This window comes from Chiloscyllium plagiosum, unplaced genomic scaffold (assembly GCF_037043375.1).
Source record: "Chiloscyllium plagiosum isolate Xiang-an unplaced genomic scaffold, Cpla_swu_hap1 HiC_scaffold_31, whole genome shotgun sequence".
Classification (NCBI taxonomy): Eukaryota; Metazoa; Chordata; class Chondrichthyes; order Orectolobiformes; family Hemiscylliidae; genus Chiloscyllium; species Chiloscyllium plagiosum.
Window position 1 is genome coordinate 484,987 of NW_028270169.1, and position 25,881 is coordinate 510,867.

General features: G+C 44.8%; 1 protein-coding gene across 7 annotated transcripts in view; it reads left to right on the forward strand.

The window, feature by feature from the left end:
- The window catches only part of LOC122561890 (uncharacterized), a 258,498-nt gene that overhangs the window by 43,817 nt on the left and 188,800 nt on the right, over positions 1-25,881 (forward strand). For all 7 annotated transcript variants that reach the window (XM_043714223.2, XM_087977089.1, XM_087977092.1 and 4 more), the window contains exon 7: positions 25,675-25,789. In XM_043714223.2, coding sequence (XP_043570158.2) covers positions 25,675-25,789 — 115 coding nt within the window. The remainder of the gene's footprint in view (positions 1-25,674; positions 25,790-25,881) is intronic.

Consider the following 25,881-nt stretch of genomic DNA (forward strand, 5'->3'; position numbering starts at 1 on the left):
AGTCATAGAGATGTACAGTCATAGAGATCGGTCCAACCCATCCATACTGACCAGATATCCCAACCCAATCTAGTCCCACCTACCAGCACGCGGCCCATATCCCTCCAAACCCTTCCTATTCATATACCCATCCAAATGCCTCTTAAATGTTGCAATTGTACCAGCCTCCACCACATCCTCTGGCAGCTCATTCCATACATGTACCACCCTCTGCATGAAAAAGGTAGCCCTTAGGTCTCTTTTTTATATCTTTCCCCTCTCACCCTAAACCTGTGCCCTCTAGTTCTGGACTCCCCGACCCCAGGGAAAAGACTTTGTCTATTTATCTTATCCATGCCCCTCATAATTTTGTAAAGCTCTATAAGGTCACCCCTCAGCCTCCAAGCTGCAGGGAAAACAGCCCCAGCCTGTTCAGCTTCTCCCTGTTGCTCAGACCCTCTAACCCTAGCAACATCCTTGTGAACCTTTTATGAAACCTTTCAAGTTTCACAACATTTTTCCTATAGGAAGGAGACCAGAATTGCATGCAATATTCCAACAGTGGCCTAACCAATGTCCTGTACAGCCATAACATGACCTCACAACTCCTGTACTCAATACTCTGACCAATAAAGGAAAGCATACCAAATGCCTTCTTCAGTATCCTATCTACCTGCGCCTCCACGTTCAAGGAGCTATGAACCTGCACTCCAAGGTCTCTTTGTTCAGCAACACTCCCTAGGACTTTACCATTAAGTGTATAAGTCCTGCTAAGATTTGCTTTCCCAAAATGCAGCACCTTGCATTTATCTAAATTAAACTCCATCTGCCACTTCTCAGCCCATTGGCCCATCTGGTCCAGATCCTGTTGTAATCTGAGGTAACCCTCTTCACTGTCCACTACACCTCCAATTTTGGTGTCATCTGCAAACTTACTAACTGTACCTCTTATGCTCGCATCCAAATCATTTATGTAAATGACAAACAGTAGAGGGCCCAGCACTGATCCTTGTGGCACTCCACTGGTCACAGGCCTCCAGTCTGAAAAACAACCCTCCACCACCACCCTCTGTCTTCTACCTTTGAGCCAGTTCTGTATCCAAATGGCTAGTTCTCCCTGTATTCCATGAGATCTAATCTTGCTAATCAGTCTCCCATGGGGAACCTTGTCGAACACCTTACTGAAGTCCATATAGATCACATCTACTGCTCTGCCCTAATCAATCTTCTTTGTTACTTCTTCAAAAAACTCAATCAAGTTTGTGAGACATGATTTCCCATGCAGAAAGCCATGTTGACTATCCCGAATCAGTCCTTGCCTTTCCAAATACATGTACATCCTGTCCCTCAGGATTCCCTCCAACAACTTGCCCACCACGAGGTCAGGCTCACCGGTCTATAGTTCCCTGGCTTGTCTTTACCGCTCTTCTTAAACAGTGGCACCACGTTTGCCAACCTCCAGTCTTCCGACACCTCACCTGTGACTATTGGTGATACAAATATATCCACAAGAGGCCCAGCAATCACTTCTCTAGCTTCCCAGAGTTCTCGGGTACACCTGATCAGGTCCTGGGGATTTATCCACCTTCAGCCGTTTCAAGACATCTAGCACTTCCTCCTCTCAAAGTGGAGTCCTTCCTCGTCTGTATGTAAGAATACTAGTGATAGTGGATAGTTTTTTTTGGTGGCTAGCTTACTGCCTGTTTGCCCAATGTAGTAGACAATTTAGTAAACAGTACAAGTAACAGAACAAACAGTTAATAATGAACATCAGTTTACAAGAAACAGCAATTTACAGGGGAAAGGGGCAGTGAAGCCAGATCCCCAAACCCTACCATACAACCAGTTCATAGGGAAAAGAGGATGAACTTCAAATCCCACCCTATCATATGAAAAAGGAAACAGTAGACACAATTACATATAAACAGTCTGATAAACCAAACAATAAAACAGTGCATATAACACAGACACCCCCATCTTTCCCATCTTCCGGCTGCTCAAAGGTAGCCTATTCCTATGCCCCATCCCCTTTTTTGTATTTTATTAATCAGTACAAATTACAAACAAAAAGTTAACATTAACAGCTCTATTCAAGAAACAGCAATTTACAGGGGAAAGGGATGGTAAAGCCAGACCTCAAACCCAACCGTACAACCAATTCGCAGGGAAACAAGGATAAACCTCGAAGACCACCTTACATTCATCAGGAAGGTAACAGTAAACACAATTGCATACAGATAGTCCGATAAACCGAACAATAAAACAGTGCATGTATCACAGACACCCCAGCAACCAAGCAAACCACACATTCCTACTACTACCTTCCGACCAATCAAAGGCAGACCGCCCCACATCCCTCCCTATTTCCTGTTTTTTTTAATTTATTAACCAGTACAATTATAAACAAACAGTTAACATTAAAAGCTGTATACAAGAAACAGCAGTTTATAGGGGAAAGAGGCAACAAAGCCAGACTCCAAACCCCACAATACAATCAATTCACAGGGAAACGAGGAAGAACCTAGAATCCCACCTTGCATTAATCAAGAAGGAAACAGTAAATGCAATCACATACAAACAGTCCGATAAACCGAACATTAAAACAATACATATATCATAGACACCCCAGGCAACCCAGCAAGCTTCCCGTTCCTCCAACCTTCTGGGCACTCTAAGGCAGCAATCCCTATCCCCCATGCCCTGTTTACTTATTTTTTATTTTATTAATCAATGGACTTTACAAAACAATTAACATTAACATCTGTATCCAGAGAAACAGCAATTTACAAGGGAGAGGAGCAGCAAAGCCAGGCCCCAAACCCCAGTGTTCAACCAGTTTTCAGGGAAATGAGGACAAACCTCAAATCCCACTTACAGTCATCACAAAAGTAGCCGTAACAAATACATACAAGGTAGTCCAATTAGATTTTAAAAAGTGCAGAGAATACACCCTCCCCCACCTACCCCAATCCGACCTGACCCGACCCAGCAAGCCACCCCGTCCCTCCCACCTTCCAGCTACTCCAAGACAGCCCGCTCCTATGCCCCTATCCCTGTTTTTTTTTCTCTAACAGAACCTCTGAAACTCCTGTTTCTTTCTTTTCTTCTTTCTTTATTGTGTGTAGGTGTGAGACACAGTGAAAGACAACCGGTGTATAAATCTTTGTTCAATTTCCACCACTAGGAAGAAAGGAAACACCCAAGTGGCCAGTGACAAGCAGTGCCCTTCATATCAAAGGACAATGCTGCATGATCAAACAGTGAATGGGAGGGCAGGGATTAAACCAAAATAGTGTTGGAAGGGGAAATAATACACTCCACTCCCTGCGGTGCCCACCTTTCCCTGAAAATCTCAAGGGTGTTGGTGGACACCATGTACTCCTTCTCCAGAAACACCTGGGCTTTGACGTAACAGCGGAAGAGGAGCAGGCAATCGGCCCTAACCACCCCCTCCATGGCCCACTGCCTGGACCTATTTATGGCCAGTTTAGCCAGGCCCAAGAGCAGACCCACGAGGAGGTTCTCTGACCTACCCTCCCCCTGCACACCGGGAGCCCAAAAATCAGGAGAGTGGGACTGATGTGCAACCAAAAACAGAGGAGAATGTTCTTGAGAAAATCAAAAAGGTAGTGCAAGCACCCACACCCCATATATACATAGTCCACGGACTCCACAGCACCACAGAACAAGCAGTTGGGCTGGGATTCCGTGAACCACCGCAATCTGCGGTTGCAGGGGACTGTTGTATGCAACATCCTCCACCCCAGATCCCTGAGAGAGGGAGAGGACTCCTGCATAGAGAGTACTCCACCAGGGATCCCCACCACCCGGTGGCAAATGGGAACACCAAAGCGTGTCCAAGTGGTGGATGAGGGAAATGAGGTGGATGGTGTGCAGTGGCAGTTGATACAGGGCCCGCCATTTTATATCCCAAAAAGAGGAAAAATTAAAACTCCGGAGGCGGCTCAGGTTGTGGGGCATAGGTTCCTGCGGGAAGTATGGGACCTTGGGGCCAATGTCAAATTCCATCTAGGCAGGGGTAAGCGTGGATGTGTTTCCACCGCACACCTGAGCATCCTCCAGCTGGTGCACTAAGCCAGGTCCGAGCATCACCGTTTTGAGGCATCGTGGCTTTCTTTTCAACGTGTAAAGTGACCTTTGCCCCTTTGATAGTCTCTAGCCCTTCCTGAAAAACATCTGGTCATTTAGTTAGATTTCACTAAATTCCGTACAGACAACATCTACTGCCCTGCCTACATCTATCCTCTTGGTTACATCTTTGAAAATCTCTAAAAGATTTGTCAGACATGACTTCCGGTGCACAAATCCATGCTGACTATCCCTAATCAGACCATGACTATCCAAATGTTGGTTGATCCTGTCCCTCAGTAACCTCTCCAACAATTTACCTACCACCGACGTCAGGCTCATTGGCCTGTAGTTTCCTGGCTTGTCTTTGCTACCTTTCTTAAACAATAGAACAACATTAGCCACTCTCCATTCTTCTGGAACTTTACCAGTGGCTAAAGATGAAGCAAAACTCTCTGCCAGGGCCTCTGCAATTCCTTCCCTAGCCTCCCACAATGTCCGAGGATGCACTTGATCAGTCCCAGGGTTTTATCCACCTAAATGTATTTTAAGATTTCAAACACCTCCCCTCTGGTAATACCCATGCGGTCCAAAACTTCCTCACTTGTTGTAATTAATTCTGATTTGGACGTTGCTGAGCAATTTAAGTTTCCAAATTGTATGTAAGTGAACTTTCCAGGATGTTCACTCTCCTGGGTACCAGTCTGAGCTCTCTTAATCAAGTCAGGCCGTGTAGAGCTCCTTTGATGTCTCAAGTCTGCATATTGCAGCAACTACAACAGCTTTGCAGCTCACATCCTGAAGAACCTTTTAGTCATTTGTCTGAGATTTGGCTTTGTTGTGGAATTTTAAGGTCCCTCTGCTCAGGATAGACCCTGTGTGAGGCTCTATGATTGCTTCCACTCAAGTGGTGTTTCTCGAGCACACTTGGACAGGTGAGGGTGTCCACTTCCATTGGGATCCCTGTAGCTCACATGGTCTACTTGCTACATTTTCTAGTGATAAAACTAGTTGTAATACCTGTTTGAAGCCCAGTAGGCACTTCTGTTGTTATTAATCCCACATAACAAATGGTCTGTCAGTATCTCATTCAGGGTTAACCCAAAATCACATGCCTATGCCAGTTGTCTTAATCTGTCAAAGATCCCGATATAGTTTCCTTGGTTCTCAAACTGCCGAATAAAACAGATAGTGTCTCAGTATTAGAGGAGATTTGGGGTTATAATATTGTTTAACTAAATCTGTCAACTCTTTAAAGATTTTAGTATCTGATGCCTCAGGGAAAGTTAAGTTCCTAATAACCAAAAATGCTGTGGGTCCCCAAACAATCAGAAGGATTACTCGTTGCTTTTCATCATTTTCAATATCATTTGCATAGAAATAAAATTGCATTCTTTCCACGTTCTGGGCCCAGTCTTTGACAGCAGGATCAACCAAGTCAAACTGACTAAATTGAGACATGATGCCAGAAATGCTTATCCCCACTGAAAAACAATTGTTGCAAGCAAATTTTCTTCAGGCACATATTGATTTCCCTCATCACCACTGAAATAACTGCATGGAGGTCAGTATCCCATCACCAAAGTTACCCTTTATTGACACATGCATAGTACATGGGCTCTGCCCAGCCAGCTTAAAGCCAGTCCCTCGACTCAGGAGACTTTCTGACACTCCTGTTTATTAAATCTGTCAGCAGGGCTTGCTGATGGCTGAGGTTAACAACTCCAATCAAGGATCTCATAGTCAATGAAATCCACCTGGCCCTGGTTCCAATCACTACAGATCACAACATTGTATAATTTACATCAATAACTGCGATGAGGGGAGTGAAGGCATGCTAGCTAACTTGGCAAATGCATAAAAATAGGTTGGAAAATATATTGTGAAGAATAGGTAAAGAGTATGCAGAAAGATATCGATAGGTTGAGTGATGCAAAATACAGCAGATGGAGTGTAATCTTGGAAGTCGCTCACTTTGGCAGAAAGAATGAACAAGTAGTATTATTTAACTAAATAAGGCCTGCAGAAATATGAGGTTCAGAGGGATATAGATATTTTTGTTCATGTCTTTTAAAAACTTGTAGATAGGTACAGAATGCAATCAAAAAAACTGTACCCTTTATTGAGCCAGGAATTGAGCATAGAAGCGAAGATGTTATGTTTCCATTATACAAAGCATTGGTGAGACCGCATTTTAAATACTGTGTGCTGCAATTTTGGTCTCCTTATTTAAAGAAGGATATAAGTGCATTGGAGACGGTACAGAAAAGGTTTCCTTAATTGATACCTGGATTGAATTGGATAGTCTTATGAGCATGGACAGATTGGACTTGCTGCTTGGGAGTTTAGAAGAATGAGCAGTGACTTGGGTGATAAGATCCCGAATAGTCTAGTTGAGGTGGATGTGGAAAGAATGTTGCCTGATGTACATGAGGAGAAAGTGAGGACTACATATGCTGGAGGTCAAAGTCAGAAAGTATGGCACTGGAAAAGCACATCATCCGAGGGGCAGGATCATTGGTGTTTTGTGCATAAGGCCTTCCTCAGGAATGTGGGGGCAGAGTGGGGGGAGCGGGCTGAGAGATAAATAGGAGGGTGGGGTTGGGGCTGGCGCTGGGGGCAAAATAGTTGAGAAGGCAATAGTTAGATGCAGATGGGGGAGGGGTAATAGGGTAGGGTGGAGTGGATAGATGGGAAGGAAGATGGATAGGTAGGATAGTTCAAGAGGGCGGTGCCAAGTTGGAGGGTTGGCCCTGGGATGAGGTTGGGGAGGGGAGAGGAGGAACTGGTGGAATCGATGTTGATGCCGTGTATTTGGAGAGTCCCAAGGTGGAAGATGAGGCGGTCTTCCTCCAGGCATCGGATGGCTTGGATTTGGCAGTGGAGGAGGCCCAGGACTTGCATGTCCTTGGTGGAGTGGGAGGGGGTGTTGAAGTGGTTGGCCACAGGACACTGGGGTTGTTTGGTGTGTGTGTCCCAGAGATGTTTCCTGAAACGTTCCGCAAGTTGGCGTCCTGTCTCCCCAGTGGAGAGGACACCACATCAAGAGCAATTGACACAGTAGATGAGGTGTATAGATGTAAGAAATATTTCAGGGAACATCTCCTACTTGTACATCTTAGAACATAGAACATAGAAGAATACAGCGCAGTACAGGCCCTTGGGCCCTCGATGTTGCGCCGATCCAAGCCCACCTAAACTACACTAACCCACTATCCTCCATATACCTATCCAATGCCCTCTTAAATGCCCATAAAGAGGGAGAGTCCACCACTGTTACTGGCAGGGCATTCCATGAACTAACGACTCGCTGAGTGAAGAACCTACCCCTAACATCAGTCCTATATCTACCCCCCCTTAATTTAAAGCTATGCCCCCTTGTAATACCCGACTCAATACGCGGGAAAAGGTTCATACTGTCGACCCTATCTAACCCCCTAATCATCTTGTACACCTCAATCAAGTCACCCCTAAACCTTCTTTTCTCTAGTGAAAACAGCCCCAAGTGCCTCAGTCTTTCCTCATACGATTTTCCTTTCATACCAGGCAACATCCTGGTAAACCTCCTCTGCACCCGTTCCAATGCCTCCACATCCTTCCTATAGTATGGCGACCAAAACTGCACACAATATTCCAGATGCGGCCGTACCAGAGTCTTATACAACTGCATCATGACCTCAGGACTCCGGAACTCAATTCCTCTACCAATAAAAGCCAGTACGCCATATGCCTTCCTCACCGCACTATTTACCTGGGTGGCAACTTTCAGAGATCTGTGTACATAGACACCAAGATCCCTCTGCTCATCCACACTACCAAGTATCCGACCATTAGCCCAGTACCCCATCTTTTTGTTATTCTTCCCAAAGTGAATCACCTCGCACTTAGCTACATTGAATTCCATCTGCCACCTTTCTGCCCAGCTCTGCAGCTTCTCTATATCCTGCTGTAACCTGCCACATGCTTCCTCACTGTCAACAACTCCTCCGACTTTCGTGTCATCCGCAAACTTGCTCACCCAACCTTCTAACCCCTCTTCCAGGTCATTTATAAAAATGACAAACAGCAATGGTCCCAAAACAGATCCTTGCGGAACACCGCTAGTGACGGCACTCCATGAAGAAACTTTGCCATCAACTACTACCCTCTGTCTTCTTCCATCCAGCCAATTCCTAATCCAAACCTCCAACTCACCCTCAATGCCATATCTCCGTATTTTCTGCAGTAGCCTACCATCTTCCTTCCCATTTATCCACTCCACCCTCTCCTCTGACCAATCACCATCAACCCCCACCTGCATCTACCTATCACCCTACCAGCTACTTTCCCACAGCCCCATCCCAACATCCTATTTATTTTTTCACCCCCTTCTCCCCACCACATACTTAATGAAGGGCTTATGCCTGAAACATTGATTCTCCTGCTCCTCGGTTGCTGCCTGACCTGCTGTGCTTTTCCAGTACCACTAATCTAGAATTAGTGGAGCACTGCTTTAAAACTAAAGCTGACCCTTTTCAGACAGAGATGAACAAAGCTTTTTTTCTCTCAAGGGATGGTACAATTTTGAAACTCTTTCAGAAGGTGGGAGAGACAGGGTTATTGAAAATCTTAAAGAGAAAGATGGATAGATTTTGTTCGGCAAGGGAATCAAAAATAACCAGGGGAGATGGGAATGTGAAATTCAAAACACAGATCAGCCATGATCTTAAATGGCAGAGCAGACACAAGAAGTTTAATCTTCTACTTTAACTCCTATTTCATCTGTTTGCATGTACCGTAATGTTTGCGGTTTTAACTGTCAAACATGTCTGACACCTGTCCTTATATTGTTGTAGAATAAGTGTTTCTTATTGAATAAACAGGAAGTGAAGAAGGAAGTGGTGAAAGTACTTAACTGAACTTTCCAATATCAGAAACATGAAACTGCAAAAGTATTTTTGACTTTTATCATTCAGAGATTGATGTCTGTGCAATGTTTTTATAACATCTCTGCAGTTTAGAGTTTATAGAACTTGGGCTTCTGCTGTTAAATAGAACAAAGAACAATATAACACAGGAATAGGCCCTTTTGCCACTAAGCTTGCGCCAACATATGATGCTTTTCTAAGCTAAAACCTTTTTTTCTTCTACATGGTCTATATCCTTCTATTTCCTGCCTATCCATATATCTGCCAAGATGCCTCTTAAACATTGCTATTGTTTCTGCTTCTACCACCTTCTCGGGCAGCGCATTCCAGATACTTACCACCCTCTGTGTGAAAAACTTGCTTCTTACCTCCTTTACGCTTTCCCCCTTTTACTTTAAACCAATGCCCTATCAGATCTAAGATGGTGGAGTAGGACTCCTCAGGTAGAGCTCTTTTGTGTTTTCTTTCCTTCTTTCTTCTCGGCAATGTTCTGAACTCACGGCCTCAGTGAAGACTTGGACTCCCACTCCCAACGTGAACTCGGACACCTTACTCAGCGCAGATCTGGCATGACAACCTCTCGGCCCGATGTAATAGTTTCTTGGTGGCACAGCATTACGGGTCTCCTGGCAGTCTCTTCACGGCCCGGCATCATGCTCTTTTGGCCCAGCATGGATATCCAGCTACGAGATGATTTCAGAGCAGTCTCCCGCTTCGAGCCTTGTGGTGAAGCATGGCATGGTTTGGAGTCAAGACCTGGTATGGACTAGAGGCATGGTGCCAGTGTGGACTGAATTGGAAAGATTGTTATTTTGAACTTTTTATTTCTTTATTTTTCTCATTTAGTCCTATGACCTGTAATGTTGGAATTTTTATTTCTTACTTTTCAAATTTATTTCCTAAGAATTGTACTTAAGAATCTGTACCTCGATACCTTTGGAACTAAGATGGCACCATAAGTGGTGACTTTTAAACGTATCACTATACTCATTGGAGTAGATGTGACAATAAAGCTAAGTCGAAGATGTCTCCTGAAATAACTCCACAGGTATCCTGTTACTAAGTCACTCTTTATTTACAGGTGCAGAGCCCTTGACACTGATCCAGCTACCTCAGAGCCAGCTGTCTGAGTGAGCAGAAGCCCTAACACTCCTGTTTTTATTCATTTTTTTCTTTTGACACTGATCCAGCTTCCTCAGAACCAGCTCTCAGGGGGAACAGAACCTCTTACACTCCTGTTTATTTTAATTTCCCCCCACACTACCATCTGACAGCGGCAATGCTTATTTTCCCCCAGCACCCACGTGACACTCCCTTTTTTTTCAGATTAGTGGAAAATAGAATGTCACCCTGAAAAGTGTGAGGTGGCGCACTTTGAAGAAGTAATTCCACAGAGGCTAATATCCTGGCACCAAATCACTCCTTATTTGAGAGTCCTTGACACTTATGTAGCTTCCTCAGAGCCAGCTCTCAGAGTGAACAGGATGTCTGACACCCTGTTTTTTTTCATCAGAACACTCCTGTTCACTTTTTTTCCTTTTTTTCCTTTTCCCCACACTACCACCTAATTGTGGTAGTGCTTATTTTTTCCCCAGCACCCATGTTGTGTGTGTGTGCAGGTGTGAGACGCAGTGAAAGACACAAGATGCATGAATCTTTATTCAGTTTCCACCACCAGGAAAAAAGGAAGCACCCGAGTGGCCAGTGACAAGCAGTGCCCTTCACATCAAAGGGCAGTGCTCACTCCTGTTTATTGTTTTCCCCCACACTACCGCCTAACTGCGGTAGTGCTTATTTCACTCCTGTTTATTTATTTATTTATTACTAGCCAGCACTCAGCTTGAACCTCTGACACCCGTGTATTTTTTTTTAAACCCCCACACTACCGTCTAACTGCGGTAGTGCTTATTTCACTCCTGTTTGTTTATTTATTTATTTATTTATTTTTTGACACTCCTGTTTATTTTTATATTTTTTTTTTCTTTTCCCTTTAACCCCCACACTACCACCTAACTGCGGTAGTGCTTATTATTTTTTTTTCCCCAGCACCCATGGTGTGTGTGTGCAGGTGTGAGACACAGTGGAAGACACAAAGTGCACCAATCTTTATTCAATTTCCACCACCAGGAAGATAGGAAAACACCCGGGTGGCCAGTGACAAACACTGCCCTTCACATCAAAGGGCAGTGCTGTGTGATCAAAACAGTGAAGGGGAGGGTAGGGACTAAATCAAAATAGAGTTGGAGGGAGAAATAATGCACTCCACTCCCTGCGGCGCCCACCTCTCCCTTCACTCCTGTTTATATCTGTCAGCCAGAGCTCCCTGATTGGACCAAGTTAACAGCCCCATTTCATGATCCTTTTTTAAACCTCCTAACTCCTTGTTTAAGTTCTTTCCTGCTTTCTTTACATTCTTTGAGCACACTGTCATCAGTTTCCTAAATCTTACATATGCCTCCTTTCTTTTTGACTAAGTTTATAATTTCTCTTGTCATCCAAGTTTCTGAAATCTTGCCATCCTTATCCTTCATTTTACAGGAACATGATGATCCTGAACTCTAATCAACTAGCCTTGAAAAGATTCCCACATGGATTTGCCCTCAAACAACCATCCCACTACATTCTTCAGTTCCTCCCTAATATTGTTGTAGTTAGCCTTCCCCTAAATTAAAATTAAAAATTAGTACTTCCCAGGGACTATTCTTATCCTTATCCATAAGTACCTTAAAACTCACAAAATGGTGGTCACTGTTCCTGAGATTCTCCTCCAGTGAAACTTCGATCACCTGGCCAGATTCATTCCCTAACACCAGAACTAGAAACATTGAAAATAAATGCAGGAGTAGGGCATTTGGCCCTTTGAGCCTGCACCACCATTCAATATGTTCTAATCACCCAATTTCAGTATCCCACTCCTGCTTTCTTTCGCTGCAAGGGCCACATCCAGCTCCCTCTTGAATACAGCTAATGAACTGGCCCCAACACCTTTCTGTGGTAGAGAATTCCACAGGTTCACAACTCTGAGTGAAGAAATTCTTTCTCATCTCAGTCTTGAATGTCTTACTCTTTATCCTTAGACTGTGACCACTAGTTTTAAACTTGCCCAACATCAGGAAAACTCTTCCTGTACCTAGCCTGTCCAGTTCCATCAGGATTTAAAAAGTTTCTTTGAGATCCCTCCTCATTCTTCTAAATTCCAGTGAGGACAAGCCCAGTTGATCCAGTCTTTCCTCACATGTCAGTCTTGCTATCTCGATGAATCTTCGCTTAGCTCATTCAATAGCAAGAATATCCTTCTTCAGACTTGGAGACCAAAATTGCGTACAATACTCAAGTTGTGCCCTCACCAAGGCCCAGTAAAACTGTAGCAAGACATGCCTTCTCCTATACTCAAGTCCTCTTGCTATGAAAGCCAACATGTCATTAACTTTCCTCATTGTCTGTTGCACCTGCATGCCAACTTTCAGTGGCTGTTCAACACTATACCCAGGTCTTATTGTACCACACCTTTACCTAAACTGCCACCATTCAGAAAATAATCTGCCTTCCTGTTTTTCTGACCAAAGTGGATCACCTCACACTTATCCACGTTATATTGCATTAGCCAAGTATTTGCCCATCCAAACCTGTCCAAATTACCCTGCATACTCTAGCAAGCTCTTGACAGCACATACTGTCACCTAGCTTAGTGTCATCTGCAGATTGGAGATCATGCATTCATTTCCTTTGTCCACATCATTAATGTATATTGTGATCATCTGGGGTCCAAGCACTGAACCCTGCGATACCCCACTCATCACTGCCTGCCACTCTGAAAAGAAGCGGTTTATTCCAACTCTCTGCTTCCTGTCTGCCAACCAGATCTTTGTCCACATCAGTACAATACCATATCCTTTAATTTTGCTTACTGATCTCTTGTGTGGAACCTTGTCAAAAGTCTTTTGAAAGTCCAGATGCACAATATCTACTGATTTGCTCTTGTCCACTCTTCTGGTCACATCCTCAAAAAGTTCCAGAAGATTTGTCGAGCATGTTTTCCCTTTAGTGAATCCATGCTGACTTGGACTGATTCTGACACCGCTTTCCAAATTTTCAGTGATTGCTGGAGTCAACCGTTAAGGATGTATTTTCTCCCACCACTAATGTCAGGCTAACCAGCCAATAATTCCCCATTTTCTCTTCCTCCTTTGTTTTAAAAAGTTGGGTTTACACTGGGTACCCTCCAGTCTATTGGAACTCTTTCAGAATCTTTAGAATGCTGGAAAATGATCACCAAATGCATTCACTATTTCTAGGGCCACTTCCTTTATGTACTCTGGGATACAAGGCCTCCAGCCCTGGGGACGTATTGGATTTTAATCCCATCAATTTCCCCAATACCATTTCCTGACTAATAAGGATTCCCTTCAGTTCGTCCTTCATGTTTGACCTGCTGGCCCCAAGCATTTCCAGCAGGAGGACTTGTGTCCTTAGTGAAGACAGATCCAAAGTATTTTTTCAACTGGTCTGCCATCTCTTTGTTGTCCATTATGAAATCATCTGACTCTAGTTGTAAGGGACAAACATTTGTCTAGTATGGCCCCTTCCCTAATTATTTATATATTGCTTCAAGAAATCCTCTTGCACACACCTAACAAATCCCTCCACACCATCCAAGCTGCTAGCATTAAAGGAGTCCCAGTCAATATAAGGGAAGTTAAAATCACCCACCTCAACAACCCTGTTGTTTTCACATTTTCCTTAATCTGTCCATGTATCTGTTCCTCTATCTGCTGCTGGTTGTTGGGAGGCCTGTAGTACAACCCCATCAAAGTGCTTGTATCTTTCCTATTCCTGAGCTCTACCCATTATTGACCTTGCTGGATGAGCCCTCAAGGTGTCTCCCTCAGTACAGCTGTGATAATCTCCCTCATCAGTAATGCAACTCCTCCACCTCTTTTACATCCCTCTCTATCTCACCAGAAGCATCTAAATCTTGGAATGTTAAGCTGCCAGTCTTGTCCCACCCTCAGCCAAGTTTTCTGTAACAGCTACAACATCATAGCTAAATGTACCAATTCACGCTCATCTGCCTTTCCTGTCATACTCCTCACACTAAAACAAATACACTTCAGAACACCAGTCCTGCAGTGTTCAGTCAACTTGCCCTGTCCTTCTTCTTTGCCTTACTGGCCTTAGTCCCTAACACCTCCTTGGTCCTACTGCTTACACTAGTTTAACCACCCCCCTGCTGAGTGACACTAACAAGTCTCCAGCCAGAATATTGGTATCCCTCCAGTTTAGGTGCTGCCCATCCTTTTGATTTAGGTCAAATCTGCCCTGGAAGACGTACCAATGATCTACGTATCTGAAGCACTCCCTCCCACACTATCTCTTTAGCCATGTATTTAACTTTACTACTTTCTTATTCCTTGCCTCACTGGTACATGGCACAGGTAATAATCCTGAGATTACAATGAGATTATGAGGTCCTGCTTTTCAATTTATTACCTAACACCCTGAACTCCCTTTGCAGGACCTCACCACTCTTTCTGCCAATGCCGTTTGTACTGATGTGTGCCACAACCACTGGTTGCTTGCCCTCCCTTTTGAGAATATCCTGCACTCAATCAGAAATAAACTTGATCCTTGCACCAGGGAGGCAACACAACATTCTGGATTCACTTTTGCGGCACAGAAACGCCAACCTGTGCCCCTGACTATAGAGTCCCTCATTACTGCACTTTGACCCTCCCTGCAGGATAACAGAGCCAGCAGTGGTGGCACCACTGTGGCTGCTGCTGTCATGTTCCCTTGGCAGGCGGTCACCCCCTGCAGAATCCAAAACAGTATACATGTACTTATTAGAGGGGTGGATAGCCACAGGCAACTCCTGCACTGTCTGCCTGCCCCTTTTACCAGTCACCCACAGAGTCATACAGCATGGAAATAGACCCTTTGGTCCAACTCGTCCATGCTGACCAAGTTTCTAAAACTAAACTAATCCCACTTGCCTGCAAGTTTGTGTCATATCCCTCTAAACCTTTCATGTACCTATCCAGTGTCTTTTAAATGTTGTAACTGTAACTGCATCTACCACTTCCTCTGGCAGTTCATCCCACATACAAAGCATCCTCTGTATAAAAATGCTGTCCCTCATGTCCCTTTTTAATCTTTCTCCTCTCACCTTAAAAATATACCCCCTAGTTTTGAATTCCCCCATTTGAGGATAAAGAACTTTGCTATTCACCTTACCTGTACCCCTCATGATTTTCTAAACTATATATTTGCTTGAATGTTGGGTGTGACGATGTCTCTCAAATGTTGTCTGTGACACTTTCCAACTTCTTCATGCTGCAAAGTGTGTCCAATTGCCACTACTACTGATCCATGCAGTTTGACGGGGGTTACAGTTGGACACACCTCCTGCAGATATAGTCAACCCAAGAAGTTCGAACTGTGTCTGATATCCCACATTACACAGGAGAAGCATTGTACGCTGCAGGCTAGCAATTATTTAATTAAAATAAAATTCTATTAATTTACAGTTAGTTAGATGGTTCCTAAAGTTATATTCTTACTAAAAGATACAAATACACTATTCTGTAAATAACAGTCGAGATACAATTTGAAATCCAAGTACTTGTAAGACTTTACCACTAGCCAAAATCTCTCAATTCTAAAACCTTCTGGGTATGAAAAGATTAATGAAAATTGAAGGTAAGAATAATTTTCACTGTTACTTCAGTAAACTTATTTGGCATTTCCAGAAGCCATGCAAAAGAGCATGATTTTTCAGACGCATATATGAGGCATTAAGCAGTCATGTCATGTGTTTCATTTATCAAAGAACAAAGAAAATTTACAGCCCAGGAACAGGCCCTTCGGCCCTCCAAGCCTGAGCTGATCCAAATCTACTGTCTAAAGCTGTCGTCCAATTCCTAAACATCTGTATTCCTCTGCAGCCCACCTACTCATGCATCGGTCCAAATGCACCTTAAATGAATTTACCTCTACTACCTCTGCTGGCAATGCGTTCAAGGTACCTACCACCCTCTGTTTAAGGGGGATACACGCGGCAAATACTTTAAACTTTTCACCTCTCACCTTGAACGCATGACCTCTCATTATTGAATCCTTCACCCTGCGAAAAAGCTTATCTCTATCTACCCTGTCTACATCCTTCATGATTTTGTAGACCTCAATCAGGTCCTCCCTCAATCTCCTTTTTTCTAATGAAAACAAACCTAACCTACTTAACCTCTCTTCATAGCTAGCGCTTCCCATACCAGGCAACATCCTTGTAAACCTTCTCTGCACTCTCTCCAAAGCTTCCAGACCTGTACACAGTATTCTAAATGTGGCCGAATCAACGTCGTGTACAATTTTAACATGACTTGCCAGCTCTCATACCCAATACCCCATCCGATGAAGGCAAGTATACCATATGCCTTCTTGACCACTTTATCCACCTGTGCAGCAACCTTTAGGGTACAATGGACCTGAACTCCCAGATCTCTTTGCTCATCAACTTTTCCCAAGGCTCTTCCGTTTACTGTATAATTCGGTCTAGAATTAAACTTCCCAAAATGTATCATCTCACATTTGCCCTATGCTTTGTGCTTCTCCACCAATCTTCGTGTTATCTGCAAACTTGCTGATCATACCAACAGTGCCCTCTTTCAGATTATTTACGTATATCACAAACAACAGTGGCCCCAGCATTGATCCCTGTGGAACACCACTGGGTCACCTTTCTCCATTTTGAGCAACTTCCTTCAACTACTACTCTCGGTCTCCTGTTGGCTCAACTAATTCTTTATCCACCTAGCTAGAACACCCTGCACACCATGTGACTTCACGTTCTCTATTAGTTTACCATGGGGAACCTTATCAAACGCTTTACTAAAGTCCATGTATCTTGACCCAATTATAGTGCTATTACATCTGATTCCAGCTTCTCCTTCTCAAATTGCAGGGTGGATTCTATCATATAATGGTTACTGTCCCATAAGGGGTCCTTCACCCTTTGATCAGGGATGTTAAATTCCATCCAAACCTGTCAGTTCAAATGAAATACCACTACATGCTTGAGCCACATCAACATAATAGTGCAGTTAGGCCAAACACCACATTTCCAAGCTTTGGATGCATTTGACCATGAGCTCGAGCCCTACAGATACACATGCAAATTCATGTGACATCATCCAGCCCACTGTTTTGTCATCTAACAAATTCTTGAATCTGGTCACCCTTATATCCTGAGCCCTTGCTTTTGCTAATGGAACAAACTCTTATTGGTGGAGGTGTGGATTCCTGTGCAGAAATTTCTCTCAAAATATTTTGAAAAACATTAACAAAATAAAGAATGAGCAAATAAAATAATTGACAGCTCCTGCAGGGGCACTGTAATAAAATCCCTATCAAAAGAAACAAGTTTCAATTTAGATTAGAAAATTGGTGTTGAAGAAAGATAAAGCACTCCAGCCCCTGCTGCAACCACCAGCTTCAAACATGTTGGCACACATTAATGCTCCATCTCCAAGTGCACCTGAGCTCAAAACATTGCCACAGAGAAGGCAGGCAGTCAAGCCGAATGATCGTTTCAACAATATGGATCGGTTAACGGCTGCTATGGTCAGGCTCAGGAGCTGATACATGTGGTGGTCCTCCTGACCCACCTCCCCAGACAACTTCGTTGTCGAAGATCAGGAATCTGGGCTGAGTAGCAGGCAGAACCTCAGAAGCAGTCCCCTCAAACAATGAAAAAACCTGTATAAACTTGGAAGATGAACTTTTCAAGGTCACAGATGATACAGGTAATTTGAGAGTCCATTGGATGCGAGTATAGTCAGGAGAGGTAGTGCAGTGGTAAAGTTACTGAATTTGTAGTCTAGAGACACAGGCTAATGCTTTGAGATATGAGTTCAAATCCCACAGTGGCAACTTGTGGAATTTATCTTCAATCAATAAGAAAGCTAGTCATAGTCACTATGAAACAGTTGTCATAAAAGGTTATTTGGTTTATTACTGTCAGTTTGAGAATGAAACCTTCTGTGCTTACCTGGTCTGGCCTATATGTGACTCCAGATCTGAAGCAATACTGTTTGACTCGCTGCTGAAGTAGCCGAGCAAGCCCACATTCCTTCAAAGATTATTCAGAATGTATATTGCACAAGGCTGTTGGAATAAACACCAGAAATGCCAAATTTCCAACAGTAAAGGAAAAGACCTCTGTATAGAAAGCCTTCTGTCAAGACATCCACCACCATCTGTACAGCAGGACAGAATACTACAGCATGTCTTGATAGTTGAGAAAGTGGAGTGATGTAGCAACAGGCTACAGGAAACTGTTCCATTTGGAGTAGAAGAATAAGGGAATTTTCAGAAGACGGCTCAAATTGTGAGGCTTGCGTTCCTGCGAGAGGGCTTGGAATCTGGGGTCAATGTGAATTTCTTCCAAATGGGGATCAGTTCAGAAGGAACTACATTGCATGTCTATGTTGCCTCAACACCACTAGTTCCATCAGGACTGAGCACTACCACAGTTTCAAAAAGAATGGGAGGGAAGTAAAAGAGGTGGAAGAGTAACATTGCTCATCAGGACAGATCACAGCTGCAGAAAGGGAGGTCGTCAAGGAGGGTTTGTCAACAGAGTCAGTACGGGTGGAAGTCAGAAAAAGGAAAAGAGCAGTCACTTTATTGAGAATTTTCTACAGGGCCCCAAATAACAACAGAGACATGGAGGAGTAAATTGGGAGTCAGATTTTGAAATGTGTAGAAGTAACACAATTGTTGTTGTCATGGGTGATTATAACTTCCCTAATATTGATTGGAACATACTTAGTTCAAATAGTTTAGATGGAGCATTTTTGTTGGGTGTGTCCTGGAAGGATTCCTAACTCAATATACAGATAGGCTAACTAAAGAGGAGGCCATATTGGATTTGGTGCTTGGCAGTGAACCAGGCCAGATGTCAGATCTCTTGGCGGGAGAGCATTTCGGTGAAAGTGTTCACTACTCCCTGAACTTTACTTTAGTCATGGAGAGGGATAGGAGCAGATGGCATGGGAAAGTATTTAAGTGGGGGAGGGGGATGACAATGCTATTAGGCAGGAACTGGAGCACCTAAATTGGGAACAGATATTCTCAGGGAAATACACGACAGAAATGTGGAGGTTGTTTAGGGAGCATTTGCTGATAGTTAAGGAAGGGATGGTAGGGTGAAGGAATCTTCAGTGATAAGGTGAACATCTAGTCAAGAGGAAGAAGGAAGCTTACTTAAGATTGAAGAGACAAGGATCAGACAGGGCTCTGGAGAGTTACAAGTCAGGAAGTATGGGATACAGGGAGATTTGGCTATCTGGATTCAGAATTGGCTGGCTGACAGAAGGCAGAGAGTGGTTGTAGGTGGAAAGTATTCTGCCTGGAGGTCAGTGTTGAATGGGGTCCTGCAGGGCTCTGTTCTTGGGCCTCTGCTCTTTGTAGTTATTATAAATGACTTGGGTGAGGGGGTTGAGGGGTGAGTTAGTAAATTTTCAGATGACACAAAGGTTGGAGGTGTCTTCGATAGTATAGAAGGCTACTGTAAGCTGCAGCGCGACATAGACAGGATGCAGAGCTGGGCTGAGAAATGGCAAATGGAGTTCAACCTGGATAAATGCAAAGTGATGCATTTTGGAAGGTCGAAATCGAATGCTGAATATAGGATTAAAGACAGGATTCTTGGCAGTGTGGAGGAACAGAGGGATCTGGGTGTGCAAGTACATAGATCTCTCAAAGTTGCCACCCAAGTGGATAGGGTTGTTAAGAAAGCATCTGGTGTTTTGGCTTTCATTAACAGGGGGATCCAGTTTTAGAGCCGCGAGGTTTTGCTGCAACTCTACAAGTCCCTGGTGAGACCACACTTGGAATATTGTGTCCAGTTCTGGTTGCCCTACTATAGGAAAGATACAGAGGCTTTGAAAAGGGTACAAAGAAGGTTTACCAGGATGATGCCTGGACTGGAGGGCTTGCCTTATGAAGAAAGGTTGTAAAAGCTCGGACTTTTCTCTCGAGAGAAGGAGGAAGAGAGGACACCTGATCGAGGTGTACAAAATAATGAGTGGAAAAGATGAGTCAATCGCCAAAGACTTTACCCCAGGGCAGGATTGACTGGTACGAGGAGTCATAGTTTGAAGATATTAGGAGGAAGGTATAAAGGAGACGTCAGAGGCAGGTTCTTTACACAGAGAGTTGTGAATGCATGGAATGCGTTGCCAGCTGTGGTGGTGGAAGCAGAGTCATTAGGAACATTTAAGCGACTGCTGGACATGCACATGGATAGCAGTGAATTGAGGGGTGCGCAGGTTAAGTTACTATATTTTACATTAGGATTAAACTTCGGCACAACATTGTGGGCCAAAGGGCCTGATCTGTTCTGTACCTTTCTATGTAGCCAGAAAGGAACTGAAGAACAGACTTAGGAGAGCTAAATGGGGACATGAAAAAACTTTAGCAGGTAGGTGGCATCCATTAGTCTCGCGAGACCATGAATGTGCGCCTGGGAAGTCTTGCTTCATTCCTTGTTGGTAGAGCAACATCTGTTGTGGCTGTAGAGGTCCACACAGGATTGGCAGTCTCGGCTGCAACAACTGCACTTGAAGGCGCTGTCCTCTGGTGTTGTGTTGTGGTGCTGTTTTTTTGGCAGTGCACTTTTCTTCAGCAGCAAGTCTCAACTTCTCTTCTCTTTTTAGACCTCTGCGTAATGCCAGCCTCCAGCGAGAGAGATTGTTTGCAATGTCCTCCCACTTCTCAACGTTCATGTTCAATGACTTCATATCTCTCTTGCAGAAATCCTTGAAACGAAGATGGGGCCTCCCTTGTGCCCTCTTGCTGGCGGACAGTTCCCTGTCCAGCAGATCCTTCCAGATCCTCCCGTCTGACATGTGGTGTACATGGCCTAGCCAGCGGAGACAGTGTTGTTGGAGCAGGATGAAGAGGCTGGGTATCTGGGCTCGGGCCAGGCCCTCATTGTTGGTGACTTGGTTAGTCCATTTGATGTCCAGGATGCATTCAGGCTGCGAAGGTGGAAGGATTTGAGACACCGCTCTTGTCTGGGCTAGAGTCTCCATTGTCTTGCTGCCGTATAGGCCCTGTAGACTGCAACCTTGGTGTGCATCATCAACTTTCTGTTCTCACAGATTCTCTTTGTCAGCCTGATGAATGTTGAGCCTGTTTGTTCAATCCATCTGTTGATCTCGGAGTCTAGGGAGAAACTGTATATCACGGTGAAGCCAAGGTATGTAAACTTGTGGACTACCTCCAGCTTGTAGTTGTTGATGGTAATGGCAGGGGGTGCTCAACACTTTGACACAACATGTTGGTCTTCTTCAGGTTGATGGTCAAGCTGAAGTCCTGGTGGGCTCTTGAGAAGCTGTCCAAGAGTCGTAGCAGTTGCTCTTCCAAGTGTGTTGATAGTGCTGCGTCGTCTGCAAACAACATGTCCCCAATGAGTACTTCACGAACCTTGGTTTTTGCCTTCAGCCAGGACAGATTGAACAGCCTCCCGTCCGATCTCATGTGGAGGTAGGCACCATCAGTTGATGTCCCAAAGGCGTGCTTCAGCATGACTGCAAAGATACCGAACAGAGTGGGGGCGAGCATACAGCCCTGCTTCACACCGCTGCAAATGTTGAAGGCCTCCGAAGAAGAGCCATCAAACTGAACAACGCCCTTCATGCCTGTGTGGAATGACTGTACTATCCTGAAGAGCCTCAGGGACAACCATCTTGGCGAGGACTTTGAACAGCACAGCAGGTCAGGCAGCATCCGAGGAGCAGGAGAATCGATGTTTCTGACTTAAACCCTTCATTAGGGCTTCCTGATGAAGGGCTTATGTCTGAAACATCGGTTCTCCTGCTCCTCGCATGCTGCCTGACCTGCTGTGCTTTTCCAGCATCACACTCTCGACTCTGACCTCCAGCATCTGCGGTCCTCACCTCCATGTGGATTTTGAACAGGCCGTCTCTGCTCACAAGGTTGAAGGCCTTCATGAGGTCAATGAAGGTGATATAGAGTGCTTATCTTTGCTCTTTGCATTTTTCTTGTTACTGTCGAAGGGTGAAGATCATGTCGGTTGTGGAGCATTCTGACCTGAAACCACACTGAGACTCAGGATATACCCTTTCAGCGATTGTCTGCTGTCTGTCCAGGACCATGTGGGTGAAGATCTTCCCAACGATGCTAAGCAAAAAGATTTCCCTGTAGTTGTTACAGTCGCTTCTGTCCTCTTTGTTTTAATACAGGGTGACAATTTTGCAGTCTCTCATGTCTTGCGGCACTGCTCTCTCATTCCAGCAATGACGCAGTAGTTTGTGCAGGTGGTTTAGGTGCAGGTTGTGCAGGACGCCCTTTGTGCACTTGATGGCCTCTGGTGGAATGCCATCCAATCCTGGTGCCTTCCCAGTAGGCAGGTTGTCGATTGTTTTACTCAGCTCTTCAGCAGTCGGCAATGCATCCAGTTCCTCTATGACAGGCAGGCATCCCACGGTGTCTAGCATGCTGTCTGAGATGCTGTTTTCTCTGGAGTAGACTTTAGAGTAATGGTCCAGCCACCTCTTCATCTGCTTATCTTTGTCTTTGATAGTCCCACCTGTTAGGGTTTTCAGTGCTGTCTTGCTCTGGGTTGGACCGATGGTTTTCTTGATCCCTTCGTACACTCCACGGATGTTGCCTGTGTCAAATGATGACTGAATGCTTTCGCATTGTTGTAGCCAGTAATCATTTGTACAACTTCTAGCTGTTTTCTGCACCTTTCCTCTTGCTGTCCTTAGTGCTTGCTGTGTTGCCTGGGTGGGGTTGCGTTTGTGCACTCGTAGTGCAACACACTCTGCCTTAATGACAGCAGTGAGCTTACTCGAGCTTGCTTCAAACCAGTCCTGTATTTTGCCCTGTTTCTTTCCAAAGGCCTCTTGTGCAGTGCTGTGGACAGTGTCCCTGAGAGAGTTCCATCTCGGCTGAGCATTTCCTTCTGGCAGGTCTGCAAGGAGCGCATCTTCCGGTGACTTGATGAACTCTGCCGCTTTGTCTGGGTGTTGGGTCTTACTGGCATTGATGTGTTGCTTGCCTGGCGGCTTGGCGTAGTGCATCTTCTTTGGCCGAAGTCTGATCTTGCAGCAAACCAGAGTGATCCATATCGCAGTTGGCACTCTGAAAGGAGAGAGTCATGAGCACATTTCTCAGGTGATGGCATCTGGTGATTATCAGGTCTATCTGGTGCCAGTGTTTGGAGCGGGGATGTTGCCAAGAGACTTTGTGCTGAGCTGTGTTGCTGACACACAATTTGTGGAGCTCGAGCAGTCGTTGCCCATTGTCATTCATACTTCCAATCCCATACTGTCCCAGGCAGCTTGGCCAAGAGTCGTGGTCAGTGGCCACTCTAGCGTTGAAGTTGCCAAGTAGCAGCAACTGTTCCTGACTTGAGATCCCCTGTATTATCATTGAGAGCTGGTCATAGAACCCATCCTTTGTGTCTTGTGCAGAGTGGATGGTTGGGGCATAGACGCTAACAAGGTTGACAGACCCATCAGATGTGTGGAGTCAAAATGAGAAAATCCACTCCGTCCCATTCTCACTACCATCTTCAGCAGTGAATTCTTTATAGCAAAGCCAACACCATACTTTCTGTTCTTGTCTGAGCCCTTCCCCTGCCAGAAGAATGTACTGTCTCTCTCACGTAGTGTTCCTGATTCTGCAAGGCGTGTCTCTTAGAGCATTGCGATGTCCACTTGGAGTCTCAACAGTTCATTGTTGATCACTGCTGTCTTGCATGTGTCGTTGATCTCCTGAAGGTAATCTGAATACCAGTGGTCATAGTCTGTACATTCCAGTATACTAGTCTGAGTGCTGGCTTTTTTATTTGTCTTCTTGTTGTGCTTGGCACAGATTTTACAGTCTGCAGTTCGGGCTACTTGTATCCCTAAGCCCCATGCCCCCAGTGGATTGGGCGGACTGTAGCGGGACAGTGCCTAATTAGCTGGAGGCTGCCCAGCTTGAGGCGGACAGTAGCTGTCCAGTGGGGCGCAATGGCCTCTCCCGCCATCAAAAGCAATCCCTGGCGCCTTGCTCTATGCCAATCGAATGCAGGCTTATAACCATGGACTGCTGCTTTCCGTATTGTGCCGTCACGGTGAGGCGATGCTGGAGTGTCCTCTCTAATGCGCAGGCCTGGGCAAGGTTGTATGGAAGACTGGCAGTTGCCCATGCAGCAGGTTGCCCCTCTCCATGCCACTGATGTTGTCCAAGGGAAAGGCAAGGGCTGATACAGCTTGGCACCAGTGTCATCACAGGAGTTGTCAGAACGAGGTTGAAGATAACGTTGGACTCCAGTTTTGGATTTGTCCTCAGGGTTTGCTCCCAAAGACTTTCCCATGAGTGGGTATGGCTGCAAGGCAGCTGAGGTTTGAAATCAGAGTTCCTCACCATCCGCACCAGTAAGACATATCCCTCCCTCACCATCCCCATCAGTAAAAAGCAACCCCCTCCCTCACAACCACACCGTAAAACCATATCCCTCCCTAACTAACCCTACCCCCCCCCCCCCCGAATACGCCTATACAGTGTATTCAAAAAGGATGGGTACCCAATGAACACAGTCCACTGATTTCTCAGCAGCAAACCCCAAAAAGCCGTCAAAACACGTCCAGAAACTCTAGCCACTCTCCCCTACATCAAAGACATCTCGGAAATGATTGCCAGACTACTGAGACCTCTTAGCATCATGGTAGCCCACAAACCCACCAACACACTAAAACAGCATCTAATGAACTTGAAAGACCCTATACAGACAACAAGCAAAGCTAATGTCATTTATAAAATACCTTGCAAGAACTGTAACAAACACTACATTGGAGAAACAGGCAGAAAACTAGCCACCAGGATACATGAACGTCAACTAGCCGCAAAAAAAAAAGACCCACCCTCACTAGTATCCTTAAATACAGATGAGGCAGGCCCTTCCCACCTGCTCCACAATTCAACAACTGGTTCCCTTGAAGAACCTCTGACCACCACTCTGACACCTGACTACCTTGGTTTAGATCACAGTGGTCCTGGAAAAGCACAGCAGGTCAGGCAGCATCCGAGGAGCAGGAAAATCGATGTTTCAGGCAAAAGCCCTTCAGCATCTGCAGTCCTCACTTTTACCTACCTGACTACCTTGACCCACTTACCACCTACTTACCACCCTACCCATCAACAAACATACCACCCTTCCCAGCTCCCATTCTACCCACATAATAGCCTAACCAACTGTCTTTCTAACAACCTGATGTTCTACCCACCTGACACCCTACTCAGCCTTTCAACTTCCCTCACCTACTCTGACACTTACACTCCTACAGTTTAACCACTTAACTATTCACCTCAACAATGCATTGAGAAACTCTTGGACCTTTAAACACATACCAGAATATGGCAGCTAGGCCATATAAATGAGCTGTGGCTTCTGCACTAATTCTCTTTGATGCTCTCCCCATAGACTCCTGTACTAAGGGGTTCTTCATGATTCTGCACTTAAACTTTGGCTAAAGCAAGTGTATAAGGTGAATGGATAGTTTTCTGTCTGTTGTGCACTGGGCTTCAGATACATCAGGAGATTTGACCATAATGTGTAGTCACACTGATAGACCCTAAACAAGTGTCTGAACTGCATGGTGAAATTTTATTTTACCCTATTCAGCAGGTCACCAGCAGTTCAAGAGATGAGGATTGTTTTGAAGAGGTGGCAAACCTGCTTGAAGAAAAGGACAAAGAAGTATCTGAAATAATCAAAGATATCTATTCTCAGCAAGGAGGTACTGCCAAATATGCATGATTGAAGATGCCTGAACAAAGGCACATTTTGTCAAAAGTTTTTCACCTTGCACTCATCATGATATCTTGTAAG